Source organism: Mastigoproctus giganteus, chromosome 7 (assembly GCF_048544385.1).
Source record: "Mastigoproctus giganteus isolate SK-2022 chromosome 7, ASM4854438v1, whole genome shotgun sequence".
Classification (NCBI taxonomy): Eukaryota; Metazoa; Arthropoda; class Arachnida; order Uropygi; family Thelyphonidae; genus Mastigoproctus; species Mastigoproctus giganteus.
The window spans coordinates 23283690-23304364 of NC_143581.1; the positions used below are offsets into that span (position 1 = coordinate 23283690).

The window sequence follows — 20675 nt, forward strand, 5'->3', positions numbered from 1 at the left end:
TAATCCTCGCTTTCCCATACTCCATAACGTGGAAATTTTGTTGGGAAAAGAATCCTTGTGTTAAGAAGTTCATCAGGAAAGATAAAGAATATTAGTAAAATTGTAAGATACTTAGAAAGTTTCCAATAAATGCCAAATAAAAAGAGTCCTAAAAGTCAGAAAGTTGCTGAGTGTCTCAATTTTATTTATATCCAATATATTTTTATCCTAATAAGCTTGCTAGTATCATGCAGATATACATTTAAAATATTTTTACTTGTAATTTTTTATGTTGCTGAATTCATTTCCAAATCTAATCTATTGTAGATTATCAAAGCAGCTGTTGTTGTAGGGTTTTAGGAGCATCAGCGACTAAGGCCATATTGCTCCATGTATATTGTCTGTCTTCTGAGGTCGATTTTCTGTTTGATGGACAAAAAACCCGAGTTTCCAGGAGAAAAAAAACCATGCTACCCTCACCTGAGACCGACTACTCAGCCATGTTGTAAAAAGGCCCGTGAAAATTCCTCATGCCATGGACGGGACTCGAACTCAGGTCTTTTCCACCAAGTGCGCTACTCACGAGGACACCAAAGTACCTCTTGGATGACTATTTGTTTATTCAAACTTGTCTTTAATTTTCCTAACATTTCACAATAATATATCCTTCGAAAAGGAGTGGATTTGAAAAGTGTACAAATCTGTATATATGTCTATGGTTGGCTTATTTGTTGCTGGACTAAACCCCGAGCGTTTAGGAGGGTTAGTCGAGTAGTTAGGAGTGCTTTTGTTTTTCAATATTAAGCACAAGCAACTGAACTATTTACATCTATAATGATTATCTTGTATTTTCATTGTTTTTGCAGCATTAGGATTAAAACTACAGGGATAATGCAATGGTCTTAATTCTCGCAGCAAAACAAATATATCTTTGAAAGGAACTGCTGTAGTATTGCACTGCTTTCAACAGATAGCTTTAGCCACATTACAACTTTTATTTTGTATACAGCATGGCAGTTCACATCAAACGATTTCTTTACAACTGTTTTTTCTGCATTTTTCACCATGGATCACCAACTGTCTGGTGAGGAATCAGAAAATTGTCCTGAAATTTGCTGTCATAGCAGTCTCATCTTTTAAACAAACAGCCAATTAACCTTTAGGCGAGGCCACTTACTTGAAAGTGGTGCAATATCAATATCGATTAAAATGCAGGTTTGTTATTTTATGAGAATTAAGATCTTTGCATTACTATACAATTTAAATCCGGCTAGTGCAAAAACAGATGGAAGGACAAGATAGTCCTGCAAGCGTCTTATAAGGAGAGAAATGTCATCTTTTTTTGCATAGATTCTTAAAGAAAAATGCGATTTGATACGAATTCAGGATTTCTTTCTTGATATTTTCGGTTTTGCTTATTGTTTGAGAAATTAAAGAAGCCAAGAATTACATGATTATAGGAATAGCTAACGATATTGCAAGGCAATCCACATTTCCAAAAGTATATTGCTACAACCGAAACTAATAGATTTATTAGTTAAACAAACAGGAGCTTTCGGGGCGATGTGCCTCTTCTTCAGCTGGACTTTATATATACAATTATATGGAATATCAATATAAGACTGGGCGTGATCATGTGTTAGATTGAGTAAGGCGTTACACGAGGTGGATGAACGTACATGGAATAGTAGTGGAGGTTGATAGCCTAAATAAGTTTAAGGCTCAGCTGGACGGGTATTTTGAACGAACAGAGGGGTGAAGTGGAAGTGGGTTTTTTTTTTTTTTTTTGGCTGATGCTGCATAAATAAGCTTGCTTTCTTGCATCAAATGCCTCTACTAATGCTAATGCTAATAGAACAATGAATGAATCAATAGGCAGAATCAGACGTTTGGTGCTGGAATGTAAGGCACGTACGTGAGACGTATGTCAGCGTCCATTGTATTGTAAAACAGCTGCCTCCATAACTGGGCGTGCGTACACCTCTGTTGAGGTTGAAGACCCTACTACATTTGGTGATGTGTAGCGCTTTAAGCCACGATCAAGCGTGGCGGGTTACGAGTGATAAACGATCTAAACATCACGTCGGGGATCGAGGTCGTGTTGTTCAGACAAATAGGGTTAGGAGTCAACGGATCGGAGGGCCCGCTGACTCCAAACACTCCAAAGACAAAAACCAAAAAAAATATTATATAAGGCCACCCGAATATTTAAATTCATATGCCCTGCTGTGTGTCTTATGTCTGTTAATTGTGTGTGTTCTATGGTCGATTTGTCTGTTTTGCTGGATGAAAAACTTCAGTTTCTGGGTGAAAAACCTTGCAATATATGTCTGAGACGACTAACTCAGCCACAGTGTGAAAAAAGCCTATTAAAATTCCTCGCGTCATGGACGGGATTCGAACCCGGGAGAAAAACCCAGTGTGGGGAGGACGGTGATGATACCACTGTGCTATCCGCGCAGACTGACTCCAAACATTCTGCTGTTGCCCAACACTATTGGTCTGAACAACATGACCTCGATCCCCACGTGATGTTGAGATGGTTGATCACTCCCGTAACTACCGCTAACGGTCGTGGCTTGAAGCGCTACACATCGCCAATGTAGTTGGGTCTCCAACCGTAACAGTGGTGTACGCATGCACCCAGTTATGGAAGCAACTGTTTTACAATACAATGAGCGTATGTGCCTTGCATTATGAACACCAAACGTCTGATTCTGCCCAGTGACTCAATTATTGTTCTATTCCATATTGTTCATCCACCTCGTGTACGCACCTTACTCTGTCTAATACATGATCACGTCCAGTGTTATATTGATATTCCATATATTTGTATATATAACATGCAGCTGAAGAAGAGGTATATCGCCTCCACAGAGTAGTAAGATACGGAGTGGACACTCTCATAGGCAATAATGTTAAAACGCATAGAAAGTGGCGCCGCCAGTATCGAATCCCGAGAAACAGGCCAGAACATTGTGAAGAGTTCATGGAGAATTTTCTACAGTTTTGTTATTGCAATGGACAATATATCGAATCACCGATTATTCGTATGACATATTCACAATTAATTACTGTTCCAATACAAAAAAAAAAAAAAATTAAAAGACGGAAGAATAAGGAAATCTTAACATAAGTAAAGATAACAGCAAACTTAAATTAACGGTTATGATACCTGTGTGGTAGCTTTAACTGAAGATGTTTTCACACACGACTAATACAGTGTCTAAAACAATGGGGCTAGCGTCTGGTAGTCTGCAATAGCAAGTCCCGAAGAAATTTATGGTAGGTGCGAATGTAGTAACACGTGTTTGTAGGAATGTCGGCCTATTTCGAAAGAGAACAGACGGCCAAGGGAAAGGAATAGTGATATTAAAATGGGAGGTTGAATCTAGCGGGGATGGACATAGCATGGGAAACCCACACTAGCGATTAGTCGGGATGTAAATTTAAATATTGGAGTACGAGTGGTTAAATTTCTGGGCGAAGGTGGGCCAACAAAAAAGGGCGGTACACAAATTTGCAAAAACAAAACGAGAGCACGCGCAGCCAGGAGACACAAAGTTGAGTTTTTTGTCGGTGTCGGTAAATATGAGTTAGTCAAAGACAGAGTTGAGTTTTTGTTGGTGTTTTTAATATGAGATGGGAAGAGACACAGAGTTGAGTTTATGTGGGTGTTAAAGGAAATGAGTTAGTGAGACACAGAGTTAAGTTTTTGACAGTGTTAGTGGGAAAATGAGTTAATAAGTTGTGTAGGGTTAAATAAGTACTCAGGTCAGCAGTTGAGAAAAATCTGACAAAGTTAAGATGGAGTAATAAGTTGTGTAGGGTTAGATAAGTCCTGTCCTGTCCTGTCAGCCAGTTGGGAAAGATCTGACAAAGTTAAGATGGAGTAATGAAGGGTTAGATAAGTTTAAGTACAGTCAGTAAGTTAAGAAAAGTTAGAGGAGTTTCATGATAGAAGAGAACAGTCGAGTAGTCCATCATCGGAAGGCAAGGGTAGTGGCCCGTATGCAAATAAGTCTAGTCCGTCATCGGAGGAAGGCAAGGGTAGTGACCCATATGCAAACGAGTGAAGTGTATGGAGAAATAAGCCTAGTCCGTAATAGGAAGGTAGTGAAAGTGGCCAGGTGAAAATAAGTAGTGTAAGAAGAGGAATAACCCTAGTCTGTAGGCAGTGATAAAGGCCAAGGAGAGAAATAACCTTAGTCCATCATCTGGCACAGATAAGTGAGCTGAGAAGGTAAAGTTGTAATCCCGAGTCCGCCAGAATAGCTGAACCATAGGCTAAGTAGCAGTATTGAAGACGAGCCCATAAATTCCTAAGAGACACAGTGATGCCCTATCCAGATGTAGACTACAGCCCATTGAGAAACTAGAAGTCCTGAGATGAATGCCCTTGGCAAACGATGATGCCATTCCCAGACAAGGAGCTGAAGGCCACAAAACGGAGAAGTCCGATTCGAAAAATTAAGTAAGTGACTAGTTATAAGGTATTCTCACTTACCTAAAGGACTGTAGGAACCCTAATAGCAGATTAGTAGAAGTTTAGAAAGATGTTAAGGGAAGGATGTACAAAAATATAAATATATATACATAAATATAGAGATAAGTCAGATGATAGTTATGGGTTTAATTAAGGTATAATTAGACATATATAGAAAGGCAAAGGAGAGAAATTGGATATTTGTTAGTAGTTATTGTCTAACTTATATGTATGATATAATTTGGAAGGGAAGGGTAGAGAAATTGATGTCAAGTGTAAGATTTATCTTGATTAGAGAAAGTTTGTGAAATTATATTCCCCAAGACAAAAGGGGACTCTAAATAGATCCGAAGTTAAGAGTGAAATTCCTAAATCAATTAATAAGGTAAGAATTTGATTTACATAGGAGAAAGGGTGTTAACTAAACCTCTTAAGTATTTATTGATCATGTGTGAAGAAAGAAGAAACTATAGCAGTTTTGTGTAAGGATATTGATTATGTTGTGTAGAAAGAAATAACCCTTCTGGTGTAAAACCAATGTACTTAATTGCTTATATATCTGATGCTACATAGGCAAATTTGGATAATATTAGTATGTGCCTGAGTTTTGATCACTTTATCACATGTTGTATATATATATATGTAAATAAACTATGTTATGTTATAAATTAACGTGTGCTTTTGTCATTCTTGAACACTCAGCCTTTCCGAAGGGAATTATACGTAATTGAGAAGTTCCCTTGAATCTGGAATTCTCCTGTGAATCCATAGTCGGATGTGTAAGTGGGGGTATAAGAAAAAAGGTCTATATAAATAAAAGGGAACAAAATAAAGAACATTTAATATTATCATTAAATAAAAACAAACAACAAAATATAAAGATAAAGATCTTCCTTTTCCTCCCCCGACAGAACGTACCACTGTGTGGTACTACACTTAGGATGGTAGAAAACGAAGAAGACCTGGGAGTAATTGTGCAGTCAGATGTCAAGTTTTCTGAGCAATGCAGACAGGCCGCCAGGGCAGGTCATGGGGTTTTGTCAATGATATATAGGAATTTTGCTAGCAGGGAAAAGGAGGTGATTGTCCCTCTGTATAAGGCAATGGTCAGGCCACGCCTTGAGTACTGCGTACAGGTCTGGAGGCCTCATTTTAGGAAGGATGTAGATTTACTTGAGCGTGTACAGAGAAGGGCAACAAGATTGGTGAGGGGAATGAAGGGATCCTCTTATCAAGAGAGGCTTAAGTTCTGCAAATTGCAGCGGATGCAGACTAGGCACCTGTGAGGTGATCTGATTGAGGTGTATAAGGCCTTGAGTAGGTTGAGCACACTGAATTCTGAAGGAATTCTTCCGCTTGCTCAGATTAAGAACCTAAGGGGACATAAATTAAAATTGAGGAAAGACAGATGTAGAATAGATGTGCGGAAATTTGCCTTTAGCCAGCGGGTGGTTAATTGCTGGAACAAACTTCCATCTGTCGTTGTGGAAGTTGATAGGTTAAATAAATTCAAGGAGGAAATGGACAAACATTTAGAGGGAATGGTTATGCGAATTTTTTTTGGCTGATGCTAAAAACGGACGGCAGATGGACAACACAGTCGGACCTGACACTGATGGACTTGAACCAACGTGAAATTGACCTCATCACAGACCTGGACACCTACCAGCACCAGATATTAACCAACTGACGATGACATGAGGCAGTTTGCCCCTGGCACACCACATGGGCGATCTGCTCCGTGCTCCCTTGCGTGGTGCCTTTACTTCTGTTCCCTGGAGGGGGAGAAGACAGCTTTCTCCCTGCCATCCCCTCTTTCCTCCGGTGGGGCCTGGACAAACTTCACTGACCATATTGGGGTCGCTTTCTCTATCGTCCACATATTTCTACCTCTCACCCCCCCCAGTCTTCGTTCTCCCTCTCCTACTCTACCTGTACACCCCACACGTTCCAAAGTTTAATTACGTCCAAATTACATCGTTTATAATCCATTTGGCTTTTCCAATTCTAGCGCTCACCCCCACTATTTTTTTTTACATAGGCCCAAGCCACTGAAATCTCAGGGAACTAGGTAGCAGGGCCTGCCAGAGCAAAATATAGAGCTACTGGGTACCTGGTCTGCCTCCAGTTCGGGTTTTTATCCCCTACTTGCCGCTGTTTAAAACAGCGGAAAGTAGGGGATGAAAACCCCTAGCTGATACTAACTATAGAGGGTTAGCATGTCAATCACTACTACTCGCAACGATCAGTCGGAACGGGTATCAGATTGTAAAGACTTAACTTTTTTTTTTTTTTTTTTAATTTTTATAATTTTACATTTACTAGCATAACACAATCTTTTTTTTATTTGATCATTTTACGTTATCAACTATAATACAATGGTTTTAAATTCAAACTGTGATTCACTGCCCAAGTGTTTTCCCAATCTATGTATAAGTGACACGATGCATTAAAACTATATTTGCAAGAATGGCGTCAGGCGCATTGATATACCCCATATAATGCATACTTGCATTAAATATATAACCTGTTATAAACACTGTGCTGCCACTTTATTAGGTACACCTACCTAGTAGCGTGTTGAGCTTCTTTTAGCTTTCAAAACAGCCTGAATTCGTCTAGACATGGATTGAACCAGATGCTGAAAACGTTGGCAGGAATGGAGTACATGCAGACTTGAGTGTGTCACGCAGTTCCTTGAGATTCGACGGAGGTGTAGGCCTGAACAAACAGCCCTTTCCAACTCATCCCAAAGATGTTCAATAGGATTGAGATCCGCTGACTGAGCGGGCCACTGCATCAAAGAAAAGTCATTGTCATGTTCAACTATTCCATAGTGATAAGGGCTTTGTGCACTGGCGCATTATCCTGCTGGAAGTAACCATCTGACTGAGGATAAACTGTCAACACGAACGGATGCACTTGGTCAGCAACGATGTTTAGGTACGATGTGGTATTCAGACGTGAATCTATGTGTATCAATGGACCCAATGTGTGCCAAGAAAACATTCCCCACACCATAACACTGCCCCACCACCTTGCACAGTAGTCGTCAGACATGACGGATCCATGTTGTTTTCGCCAAATTCTGATCCTTCCATCAACATGATGTACCAGGAATTTCGACTCGTCAGACCAAGCAACTCTTTTTCCAATCCTCGATAGTCCAGTGCTGTGCCCACAGGAGGCGTGATCTCTTGTTCTTCATTGATAACAAAGGAACGCGATGTGGTCATCGGCTGTTGTAGCCCATTCGCGACAAAGTGCGACAACTGGTCCGTTGCGATATTTTGTTCTGCGCACCAAGATTTGTACTCTGACTTGATGTGCGACATTGTGGCCCGTCTGTTTGCACAATTCCAGCCATCCTCCTCTGACCTCTCTCATCAACAAGCGATTTTCTTCCACAGGAGTGCCATTGAGAGGATGTTTTCTGTTCGTTGCACCATTCCCGATACACCCTTGAAACTGTGGTGCGTGAAAAGTTCAGGAAAACTGCACGTCTTGCATCTACTACCATGCCACGTTCGAAGTCCGTTAGATCACTCCTTTTCTTGCTACGATTTGTAAGCTTAACTGATACTAGAAAGGTTGTTCTGCTGCATTTATATCCACAACTGTGGCCATGTGATTTGCAACGTTGTGGGACAAACCATTTGTGTGCACAGCAAGGGTGTACCTAATAATGTGGCAGCACAGTGTATATATATATATATATACACGTTATTTCCTGGTTCTATCGATTATGATAAATTACCTTAAATGTTCCTTCGGAAAACGGTGCAATCGCACTCCAGATTTCTTACATAAGTAACACGTCTTGTTCATGATGTCACCAACAATTACACAAAAAAAACACGCACAAATAATAATTATACACAAATAATTATAATAATAATAATAATCAAAAACGCTCAACGAATAGTAGTAATCTTTTCAAATACAGTAACAGCTGTTTTTCGCAATGCGCATGCGCGTTAGTACTGTGCTGATTTTGAACGCCACCTTAGTTCAAGAGTATGCTACTCGTGGCGCTGGGAGTAATTGAACACGTGTCCACTTTCCAATCTCCCTGAGACCTGTTTGTTTTAAATTAATAAATAACCGAAACCAATAAAGTCTCGGTCTCAGCAATATAATTCATGCAATTATGGAACCCGGAACTAAAAGTCCTTTTCACCAATACTTTCCACATTATTACCTAGCGTAGTTCCTTGATAATAAATAGAAAAAAGTGTCTTTACATTTTTAGAAATATTCCTAATATATTTAAAAATATAAAGAGGTATTACTAAAATTTAAATATATATTAAACATGCAAGTACATTTTATAAATAATTAAAATAAAAATTTACTTCTACATTTTTAAAATAAAGATATACGTGTAATGCTGGCCACCAGCATATGTATGAAATCCATTTTATATCCAGTTCAATATAATAATGTCGATGTACAGTAGGTACATGTACATTATTAATAGGTTTAATATCAAAGTTGTTTGGCCATCTCATCCGCTTGTAGAAGTTTAGGATAGACTTTATGAAACAATGTTTAAATCAATAATTAATAACGACTTCCGGCAATTAGACAATATGCCCTGGTGTCACTTTTCGGAACTAGTAGGTTTCTACTTTTTCCATCTACGTATCTGGACATTACTGTTTAAATTTTATCTCTGTAGTTAAACTAAAATTATTAATATCGATAAGATAGTTAATATTGTTTTGTTTGAAATGCAATGTAGCGCTTCCTAGAAAATATTGAATGGCTATGGAGCTTTTAATATTAAGAGATTAATTAATCTGATCACTTCAGATGTAGGAACAATATTCCATGGTAAATTTTGTGGTTCGTACAGTCATAATACAGTATACATTTATGGTGTGGGTGGTTAGCTTAGGTTCTTGGATTGCTAATAACAGTCTTTTAAGGTTGTAAAAACAATGTAATGTGTGGAATGCGATCCATACTTCATTGAAGTACTTGATTGATATGGACAAGAGACGTGATCTGACAGACAACGAAAAAGGAATAATGATCGGTCACCAATTGAAGAGTGATACTATTACAGAAACTGGGAATCTGGTGGGCTGTTTGCGGAGTGCTGGTAGTTTAAGGAGTTCCAAGTGTAGACGGTTAGTGAACGCAGCAGTCGAAGGGCCAATGGCGAGCGCCCATTTTTCATTGATGGTCGTGGTGAACGTAAGCCGTCCCGCCCTCCGTGAGCCGATAGACGGAAGACGATGGAGCAGCTGACTATGGGTGCGCGTGTAATGTGAAGACAAGTGATTTGTATGCTCTTCAACTTTTTAAAAATTTAATAGTTTCTTCCTTTTTATCAAATCGAATATTTGGTCATTACTGTTACCAGTAATGATCAAATATATTCTTAAAAAAATAGCAATATTTGGAAAAGAGTCAACTAAATGATTATTATAAATAAAACTCAAAACATCCTTGGGTGTCGTGTTTTTTTTTTTAAGAAACATTTCAAAGATTTTATTTCATCAAATAGAGATACACCATCTATATCACTACTCTTATTTGAGTAAGCTTTTAGTTTTAGTTGTAAATCTTTACAATGTATTAGGATTTCACTTTCATACCAATCCGATAGGGTACTTAATTTTGATATAACTTTGGATCTATTGACAGGAAACGTTGGTTACCTATGTCCAGCGATTTGAATCGCACAACTTATGATAGATTCAAATGATTCATCTATTCTAAATGTCCGCGAAGATTTTGAATGTCCAATTTTCTTTGATTTCAATTGCCATTTGTTCGACGCAATTTACATCAGGGGTTGTGTCCAAAATAATGGAATAATATTTTGCATCTTTGACAATTTCTATTATATTTTGGCTAATACCATCAGAAAGCAGTTCAACAATTTCATTTTGAATTTGATGTCCCAAATAATGAGCGATGTTTTTTGAAGTTGAGCTTTGAATACAGCGTAAATGTTCCGCCATAACTGCATCAAAATTTGAAAAAGTTTCTATTAACTTCAAAAAACTGCCATTATTATTTTCATATAACTGTTCAGATGATCCGCGAAAAGCTATAGATTGTCTGGCTGAAAATTGTATTGCATAAATTATACGTTCAATTACCGAATACCAGTACTTTTTTTCTGTCTCATACAACTTCTGTTCTCGAGAATCAATTGTGACAGTTTTTTTTCTAAATTCGTTCGAAGTTGAGTAAAACTACTACTATTTTTGATACCAGATTCACTTTTTTCATGTTTACTTAAAATATGTGACAAATGTTGCCAGTCTTTGCATCCAAATTCTTATTAAGTTGCGATTTGCCATCTCCGGTGGGTTCAGTAGGACCTCTTGGAAAAATTGGTAGATTTTGGTAGGACTAAAGTATAATAGCCTAAATATACCATTGATTGATAATCTTTTGGCTATGCACCTTATTTACATACTGAGACGTGACAACTGTTTTAAATGAGTTCAAGAGATACAGCATGCCCGGAATATCAGAAGGCTCTAGCACTCGTAAGGCTAAGGACCACTGATGAATAGCCCGAATCCCATTCCTACCAGAACTAGAGGACGGTCTCCCAGGAATACTCTCTTCCGTCCAATGGACACAGTTGCCATGGTCACACCCGGCCACCAATGCCTCAAAGTCAAGCAAATCAATGGGCACAGGTCTTGTGCCGTTGCCGATGAGATTCGTCTGGCTGCTGAGTTGCATGCAGTGGATGTAATGCAATCTCCAGGAGCCTTATGTTGCTAAAAAACAATCCAACCACAAATCCAAAATCACTGGCTTCTCAATGCACACTAGAGTCATCCAGCCTATCTTGCCAAACCCAAAGACATCCATCATCTTTCTAAACAACTCCCAGGAAGCCTTCAGCTGGCATGATTCAGCCAACCTAATTCTTGATAGGTTGTTTCCTTCAGATGACGTTGCTGAGGATTTCCCAGAGTTTACAGCAATCAGAAGAGCAAATCGCAGCTACGCTAAGGAAAGCACCACAGATACTTTCACCCTGGAAGAGCTGAGTGCAGTATTACCGAAAATAAACCTCAACAAATACCCTGGCCTAGACCTGATAGAGAACGCCTTCATCTTCCGTCTGTTTAAACTAAGGCCGCTATACCTCCTCCTGTTGTACAATAAATGCCTCCAGGAAGGTTTCTTTCTCAATGTCTGGAAAACTGCTCTTGCGCCTGATAAAGAAAGTTCATAAGCCACCTTCAGATCCTCGCTCTTTTCATCCCATTGCACTCTTGGCAAATCTCTGTAAAATCCTCGAACGTCTTATGATCCTAAGAGTCTCGGCGCTTTTCCAGGAGAAAAATCTAATATCTTCTTATCAATATGGCTTCACACCAGGACGCTCCTGTAACGAGGCCCTTTTCGATCTGGTGTTACCTATAGAAAACTCCGAGGCCAAGTTTGAATTGGCAATCTTTGTCGATTTTGAGGGAGCGTTCGACACTGTCTGGTGGGGCAGCGCTTTATAGTGGTGTGGAATATGGTTCTACAGGATTGGCTCTTCCCCTCCTTTGAGAACATCAAAGTTGTAGCCTTTGCCGATAACCTTACGATCGTTGTGTCTGGAAAATCTAGGAGTGCCATTGAACATAACGCCAATCAGGTACTGTCTGATCTCTTTTCCTGGGCAGCCTTGAACAAACTCCGCATTAACCCAAGTAAAACCAAAATGATGCTCTTTATACACAACTAGACCTCAGGCGTCCACCACTTGTCAAAATCTCTGTAATCCTGCTAACCGTAGTTACTGAAGCTACCATTCTCCGAGTGGTAATTGACCACACACTGAACTTCCTGCCACACCGTAAAAAGGATAGGTGGAACAGGACCAGGGTATGTCTGCCAGGGGCAAAGGTTGATGACGTTGTTCAAGGGCACAAAATGTGATATAGTTGTACACGTTGGCACTAATGATATTAAGAGTAGGAGACCGGCGGAATTACTCAACAAGTACAGGTCACTGTTGAAAAAAAGCCGTGAAATAGGGTTGAATTTGAAAGTGTCTGCAATTCTGCCCAGACACGATAGGAGGGAGTACATGATGAGAGCCTTGTCGATCAATTCGGCCCTGGAAAGATTGTGCAAGGCTCAAGGGGTAGAATTTTTTTCAGCCTGGACTGTACTTGTTAACAGGAGAGATTGCTTCTACAGGGATGGGATACACTTAAATAGAAAGGGTGCAAGAATATTTGTTGATGCTATCGAGGCAGTGTTAGGTGGGTCGGAAAACTGCTAGTTTGGGGGGATACAAAGACTAATAGTTTAACAGTAACCGCAGGCAGAGGTGAAGGTGATTCTTGCACAACTTCTATTAGAATAAGAAGCGACCTGGAGCGAGGGGTTTCAGGGACGGATGGCAGTCATCATGGAACAGTTGGGTATATGGGATGTGTTAGGGTAACAAGGAATAGGCATAGGAGCATGTATGCTTGCATGTATACCATTGCTAGAAGTATAGTAAATAAATTTGATGAATTTGAAGTGTTGGTCAAGACATCAAAGGCGGATATTGTTGGGACAGCAGAGACGTGGTGTCACAAAGATATAAGGAATGCAGAACTGGAATTTGGGGAGTACAATGTGTACAGAAAGGATAGACAGGACAGAAAGGGAGGGGGTGTTATGCTGTTAATTAAGAAAAACATAAAATCAAAGGAAGTGCACCCAGTTAATATAGATGAACAGTACTCTGTTGAGTCAGTTTGGTGCGAGATAAGCACTGCGAAAGGAAAAATAAGGGTAGGAGTGTGTTATAGGCCTAATGACTTGAATGAGTACAATGAACAATTGTACAGAGAAATAGAGTGGGCCAGTAAATCAGAATGTCTTATAATGGGGGATTTTAACTTCCCAGTTATTGACTGGAACTTGTGGGTTGGTCACTCACACACTAGCAAGGCTTTTGTGGATTTATTGGATGATTGTTTTCTACATCAGCATGTTCGAGAGGCAACCAGAGAAAGTAACACTCTTTATCTGGTTATCAGCAGTGATCATTCGTGTATTAAGAATTTGCAGATAAAGGAACCACTAGGTGGCAGTGATCACAGTGTGCTGAAGTGGGATTTACTTAAAGATTTAATTACCATCAGGGATAAAGGAAAGGGTTTTTGCTTCCATAAAGGTGAGTACAATGATCTCAGACAGTTTTTAAATTCTGTACAGTGGGATCAACTGACGATGTTACAAACAGTAAATTCTAAGTGGGAAGCATTCAAGGAATTAATCGTGGAAGCTACTAGACTTTATATACCGATTAAGAAATATTGTTCAAGGTTTAGGCCTAAATGGTTATCAGATGAACTAATGAGACTCGTGACAGAGAAGAAAAATGCATGGGATGCATATAAATTATCAGGTGACGCAGAAGCCTGTGGCAGATATAAGCTAGTCTGTAATCAGGTCACAAAGGAGGTTCGGCAGGCGAAGGCGGATTACGAGAAATCTTTGGCAAAAGATGCTAAGAAAAACAGCAAGGATTTCTTTACTTATATAAACTCTAAAAGGAAGGGGTGAATCTGATTGGTCCACTTGACATCGATGGTTCGACTGTTGATGATCCTGCTCAGATAGCAAACAAACTGAATGAGTATTTTGCATCTACATTCACACGTGAGGAATTATTACAGTTTGAAAATGGAAGAAGGTTATCAAATTGTAGCAGTGTGCTTAATGATTTTGTAATAACTGAGAGCAAAGTGGAGGAGAAATTGTTGAAGTTAAACATAAGAAAGGCACCTGGGGTGGATGGGATCTATCCAGTTATATTAAAGTCGGCGGCAAAGCAACTAAGCAAACCCTTAGCCATAATTATGAGAGCTTCCTTGGACTCAGGGGAGGTTCCCACGGACTGGAGATGTGCAAATGTGTCCACAATTCACAAAGGTGGATCGAAGGGTGACACGAGTAATTACAGACCAGTTAGTTTAACTTCTGTTCCTGGTAAAATAATGGAGTCACTGGTTAAAGATGCATTGCAGGATCATCTAGACAAGACTGCAGCAATAATTCAAACACAGCATGGGTTTGTTAAGGGAAAGTCTTGTCTGACAAATTTGATTGGTTATTATGATGTGGTCACAAAGGAACTGGATGCAAAAAATAATTTTGATATCATATACTTGGATTTCAGGAAAGCTTTTGACACTGTTGCGCATGGAAGACTACTGTACAAATTGGAGCAGAATGGTATTAAGGGTAAGTTGCTACAATGGATAAAAGGATGGTTAAGTGGGAGAAGACAGAGGGTGGTAATCAATGGGTGCTGCTCTTCGTGGACTAATGTTATTAATGGAGTCCCACAGGGTTCCGTGTCGGGTCACTGTTGTTTTGTGTATTTATCAATGATATTGATGAAGGTATATCAGGCTTAATGTCGAAGTTTGCAGATGACACAAAGGTTGGCAGGGTTGTTAATGACAGTAATGGCAGTGTGCTACTGCAACAGGATCTGGATAATTTGGGCAGATGGGCTAAGAAGTGGCAACTGAAGTTCAACCTTGACAAATGCAAAGTACTGCATATGGGTAGAAGTAACCCCAGAGAAACGTACCAACTGTGTGGTACTACACTTAAGGTGGTAGAAAATGAAAAAGACCTGGGAGTAATTGTGCAGTCAGATATGAAGTTTTCTGAGCAGTGCAGACAGGCTGCTAGGGCGGGTCATGGGGTTTTGTCAATGATATATAGGAATTTTGCTAGCAGGGAAAAGGAGGTGATTGTCCCTCTGTATAAGGCAATGGTCAGGCCACGCTTTGAGTACTGCGTACAGGTCTGGAGGCCTCATTTTAGGAAGGATGTAGATTTGCTTGAGCGTGTACAGAGAAGGGCAACAAGATTGGTGAGGGGAATGAAGGGATCCTCTTACCGAGAGAGGCTTAAGTTCTGCCAATTGCAGTGGCTGGAGAGTAGGCACCTGAGCGGTGATCTGATTGAGGTATATAAGGCCTTGAATGGGTTCAGCACGCTGAATTCTGATGGGATCCTTCCACTTGTTCAGAATACGAACCTACGGGGACATAAGTTCAAATTAAGAAAGGATAGATGTAGAATAGATGTGCGGAAATTTGCCTTTAGCCAGCGGGTGGTTAATTGTTGGAACAAACTTCCATCTGTCGTTGTGGAAGTTGATAGGTTAAATAAATTTAAGGAGGAACTGGACAGGCATTTGGAGGGAATGGTGTGATTTTTTTTTTTTTTGGCTGATGCTGCATAAGCTCCTACACTTGCTTTCTTGCATCATGTGCCACTACTACTACTACTACTACTACTACTACTACCTCACCTATGTCAGATCAAAAGTCAAGAAGTTCTCTGGCTCCATTATTCGTATCTCCAGGAATGACTTGGGCCTTTCCAAGAGGACGCTTCGTCTCTACTAGCTGCATATTATCATTGTTCTCTTTCTTGGTGATTCCTTTCTACTTCTCTTTCTCTCTCTCTCTCTCTCTCCCTCTCTCTCTCAGGGTAACTCGGGAATTTTTTTTTTTTTTGGCTGGTGCAGCATAAGCCTCAGGCTTCCTTGTACCATATGGCTGATAATAATAACAATAATAATAATAATTAATAATACAATACAATATAATAAATAATAATAATAATAATAATCAATAATACAATACAACAACAATAATAATAATAATAATAATAATAATAATAATAATAATAATAATAATAATAATAATAAAGCATTCTTCTTCCTGCCGATCGTCACATATGCAGGCAGCGCTTGGTTTCACCAAGTTGGCTTGATCAAGATGAGAGACAACTTGAGTTTCATCCAACGTATAATGCTACTGGCAACCCTTAGAGTTTGTAGAACAGTATCTACAGCAGCCATACAGGTCATAGCTGGAACTCTTCCTCTGGATCTGTATGCCGCCTACAGACTACTAGTATTTAGAATTCAAAACAACATCCCCACTAAGTTCCTTGACATCGAGCTTGAGCTTGACGCCTACCAAAAAGCTGAGAAAGCTAGATGCTACAATGAGTTAGTGAACACCTGGCAGACCCGCTGAAATACATCCCAGGTTGGAATGGTTACCAGAGGATTCCTTCCTGATGTCACCTTTACATCCTCTAATTCTATCCAGTCCTGGCTTTCTCTCATAAGGTTCTCTTAATGAAAAACTGCACCAACTAGGCCTCTGCATGACTGACCTGTGCTACTGCCCCGGTACTGTTTTGGCAGTCTGGGTGCACAGATCTAGCGTTTATTATAGTGATCTTAGTGCTTCCACAAGAGACCTATTGTTTTACTGTGCAGTGACTACTGCTATCTGGTGGGCCTTACTTCCACGCAGTCCGGAGTGGGCGGCCAGGCGAGTCCTGGTCGGCTAAACAGTCCTTGACTGACGGACTTGTTAGTCTAAAAGTGATTGTGTAGTGTGGGACTCTTGGAACAGAATATTGTATTTCCATAAACTGTTAAATTATAGTACTGTTGCAACATGTCAAAAGAACTGACAACTACAGCTCAGCCACGGGCTAAGCTAAGCCTGACAAAGCTAAACAGTGAGGAAATGGACGTTCCAGTGTGCGACGATCCAGTTATTGACCGTGCATGCTATATGGAAGAAGACTCTTCCAATGACTCGTCAGTTCAGAGAACTGCCGCGAAGCGGCTCATAGAGGACTCCTCCGACAAGGACGGAGACTCTCCCAGGAAAACTTTAAGCATTTGAAAGTAGTACGCCATCAGCTCCATGATTACATGTTTAACGACTCGAACAAAGTCAACAGAGCGGCGATGTACAAAATTCTTAACATGCGGGATCAACTGGAAGCTAAGGCTATAGAGGTATACGCCGAGAACCAGTCGCTCAAGGCGATGTTGGAGATGAGTCAGTCCTCAGTCAACGTTGCACGTACATCGTACGCGGATGTCGTGCGAAAACAGACGAGCTTACCACCTAAGAAGACGGATGTGCACGCCGTACTAATAAAGGCTGATACAGATTCTCTAAAGACCAGTGAAGATGTGAAACAAGTTGTTTTGCCTACTGTAAAGCCTGTTCTAAAGAGTGTCAATGTTCGTCGTTTGAGAACTATCAAGGACACAAGAGTTGTACTGGAAGTAGCCAGTAAAGAAGACGCCCAAAGGATCCTAAATTGTGATATAATTAAAGCAAAGGGAATGAAAACTGAAGTCCCTAAGAAGCCTGGCAAACGCCTTATAATATATGACGTAGATCCGGATGTCGAAAAAGCTGATTTACTGTCTGAGATGTTCGAACGGAACTTCAGTTCTCGTGGGATTGATAGGGCTGAATTCAAGCAAGTGTTGTTGTCCGGTCAATTGCAAAGGTTACAAACAAAGATATCAGAAACTGGATCATTGAGGTTCCCACAGAGCTGCGGAACATCCTGATCGAGAATGGCAGAGTGTTCCTGCACTGGTCGTCGTATAAGGTTCGTGATCTTTTTCTCACAGTCAAATGTTTTAAGTGCTTTGCCTTCGGGCATCAAGCAAGAAGAAGAAGCTGTGTTCTGCCACTGTGCTGGTGAGGGCCACTTTCAGAAGGATTGCCCTAAAAAGGTCGAGAAGCCTACCTGTGCGAACTGCTTGAAGCGCGGTAGTGCTACTGACCACTCAGTTCGTTGTAGGGAATGCCCTATCTACGAAAATTACTTAGAGGTGATCAAAAGCAAGGTTGTCTATGGACCATCTCCATAGTCACCTACTCTGGATACAGTTTTCTCTAGGTCAGTTTCTCCTACTGCTCAGCAGAGTGTTGGGTTCCTTTTGGCCGTTGGTCTCCCTAATGTGCGCTGCTTTTGCAATTCTTAGTCTCAGTTTTAAGTATGTAAATATTGTACAGTTGTACATAAGTAGGTAGTGCTTGGCACACTACTGTAAATAAGAGTTTATTCCCGCTTGTTGCGGAAGTTAGTATTAATAGCAACTGCTTGTCGTTGCATGTATAAATATATATAGTTAGTGTATATAAATATTGTTATAGATATGGTGCAATAGATCAAATTGTTAAACAATAATTGTTGGCTTCTAAATTGATTCAGAGCTGTATATATAAATATTGTTGTAAATATGGTGCAATCAGTTGTGTATATAAATATAGTTGTAAATATGGTGCAATAGATCAATTGTAAAATAATAATTGACTTCTAAATTGATTCAGAGTTTTTAATTGTGATTTTGATCAGAGCAATCAGATCTCTATAAAATTGTGTGTATAGCTGAAAAATGAAAGGGTAGTAGCGACCTGCCTCCACGGGGCTAGGGATGGTAAACTTTCCTGCTGAATCTCAGCAGGGAAGGCTAAATAGGTCGAAATTAATAACTAAATTGCGTTGTTGCGCCTACTGCGCCAGAAAACGCACCAGATGAGTGTACATATATTTTTTTCTTTTTATTTATTTATTTTATTTTATTTTTCCGTTTCTCTCTCTTTCTGTCTAGTGTACCTATGCCAATATTCTCTCTCTCGTGTAAATTTTTTTTCTTTCCCTCGTGTTCTGGTTGGAGTCAGCCACTCCAGTGTAGTTTATTTATATTATTATTTTTTTATTTATTCATTTATCTTTTATTATTATTTTTCTTTTTTTTTCATAACCTGCACCACGGGTGGTTTTTTCCCCCTCTTCCCTATTTTGTCTGTCCCTCTGGAATGGGCCTGCAGAGGATCCTGCCCACCTGCTGGCAACATCAGGTGGGTCAGAGTCCCTTTTGAGGCAGTACGTACTTTACTGGAACTGGCCCACCTTCCCGTGGTGTGCACGAGTACCCAGAATCATCTCTCCAGGTGATTGATGCTTCTGGGTAGACAAGCGGCCAGACACAACAACAACAACAACAGAACAGACACACGCATAATACACGCAAACCTACATCAACACATTTCTGGCCCTTTTACAGTTGATTCTGTTCTTCACAGTGACACGAGGCGGAGTTTAACAGACGTTCTAGGTATCGCCCTTTACAAAAACACATGTCCACACGACCATGGACCTTAATCATGGAATAACCAGCGCTGTTTCTAAGACCACGATTCGGCAATTCCTCCTCTGTATGGTCCTGCGCAGTAGGCGCCTGGTCAAGGTACCCATGCTTATGGCCACCGATAGCCAAAGACGTCTAAAGTTTGCACCTGAACGACATCATTGGGCTGTTGACCACTGCCCGAAAAGTTGCCTTTTCAGATGAATCATGCTTCTTGTTTTGCTGTGTGGACGGTAGATGGAGGCTAATCAATCCCATGTCCTGGTCCAAAAGAAACAAGCAGCTGTCGGCAGTGTTTTGGTATGGGCAGGGGCGGATCCAGGTACGAATAATAGCACTCGAGTCCTGTACCCTTGAGTCCATGGGCCCTAATCAGCTAACTTGTATTTTTTGTGTTAGGGTATTATTATTAATTTGTAAAACGTTTTTTATTTATTATTTGCAGTACATACAGACACTCTTGACATTCGAATTTTTAAATGGTTAGCGTTTATTACCACCTTGAAGCAGTTTTTCAATAAAAATCCTCTACAAATCGTGAGGTTTGCTTGTTTATAATGTTAGTGGTAGTGGATATTGCACTTACTCTGACATGACCCTGGTAGAACCAAGCTCCCACTTTTCATAATCTAACAACGTTTGAACAAGGTTCTAAAATTGGTTCTTAAAATATTGTGTCGGCAGTTTGATTGTTATCTTTACTAGTGATAACAAACGGAATATTAGTGAGAGAGGAGCTAATAGCTCCTCTTAATTAGCCGATTATATTATTCAGGAAGTGACCATATTAATTTAACTGACTGTGCCATACACATTATACGGATATCTAAAAGGAACTCACTAAGAACGCTAGCCGTTTCTTCCCAAGAACCTAGATCCATTCCTGGGTATGGGAGACGACTTCCTTGGAATCTCTTGGAGCTCTCATTTCCCTAGACTTTGAATGCTAAAAGCTTCTTGATCTGTTCTAGCTGATCAGGTACACCCCCTTCATGGTGACTGTCTATCCGGATGGCACATGTATGTTCCGGTAGGATAATGTACCCTGTCAAGTTGCCAGTATTGCTGGAGAGTGGTTCGCCGAACACGAAAGTGACTTCCAAGTGCTCAGATTATCGTAGATTTACGGAACACAACCCTGGCGACCTAGAACAACATACCTTCTGCAATGTTCAGAGACCATGTAGAATCCATGCCTCGTGTGGTGGCAAGGTGAAGACATAC

At 40.1% G+C, this 20675-nt stretch overlaps 1 protein-coding gene across 1 annotated transcript in view; it reads left to right on the plus strand.

Annotated features, from left to right (window-relative positions):
- Positions 1–17175, plus strand: part of LOC150082644 (pancreatic lipase-related protein 2-like) — a 28025-nt gene extending 10850 nt beyond the window's left edge. The window contains exon 10 of the mRNA XM_090378225.1: positions 16930–17175. Coding sequence (XP_090234351.1) covers positions 16930–17175 — 246 coding nt within the window. The remainder of the gene's footprint in view (positions 1–16929) is intronic.
- The last annotated feature ends 3500 nt before the right edge of the window (positions 17176–20675 follow it).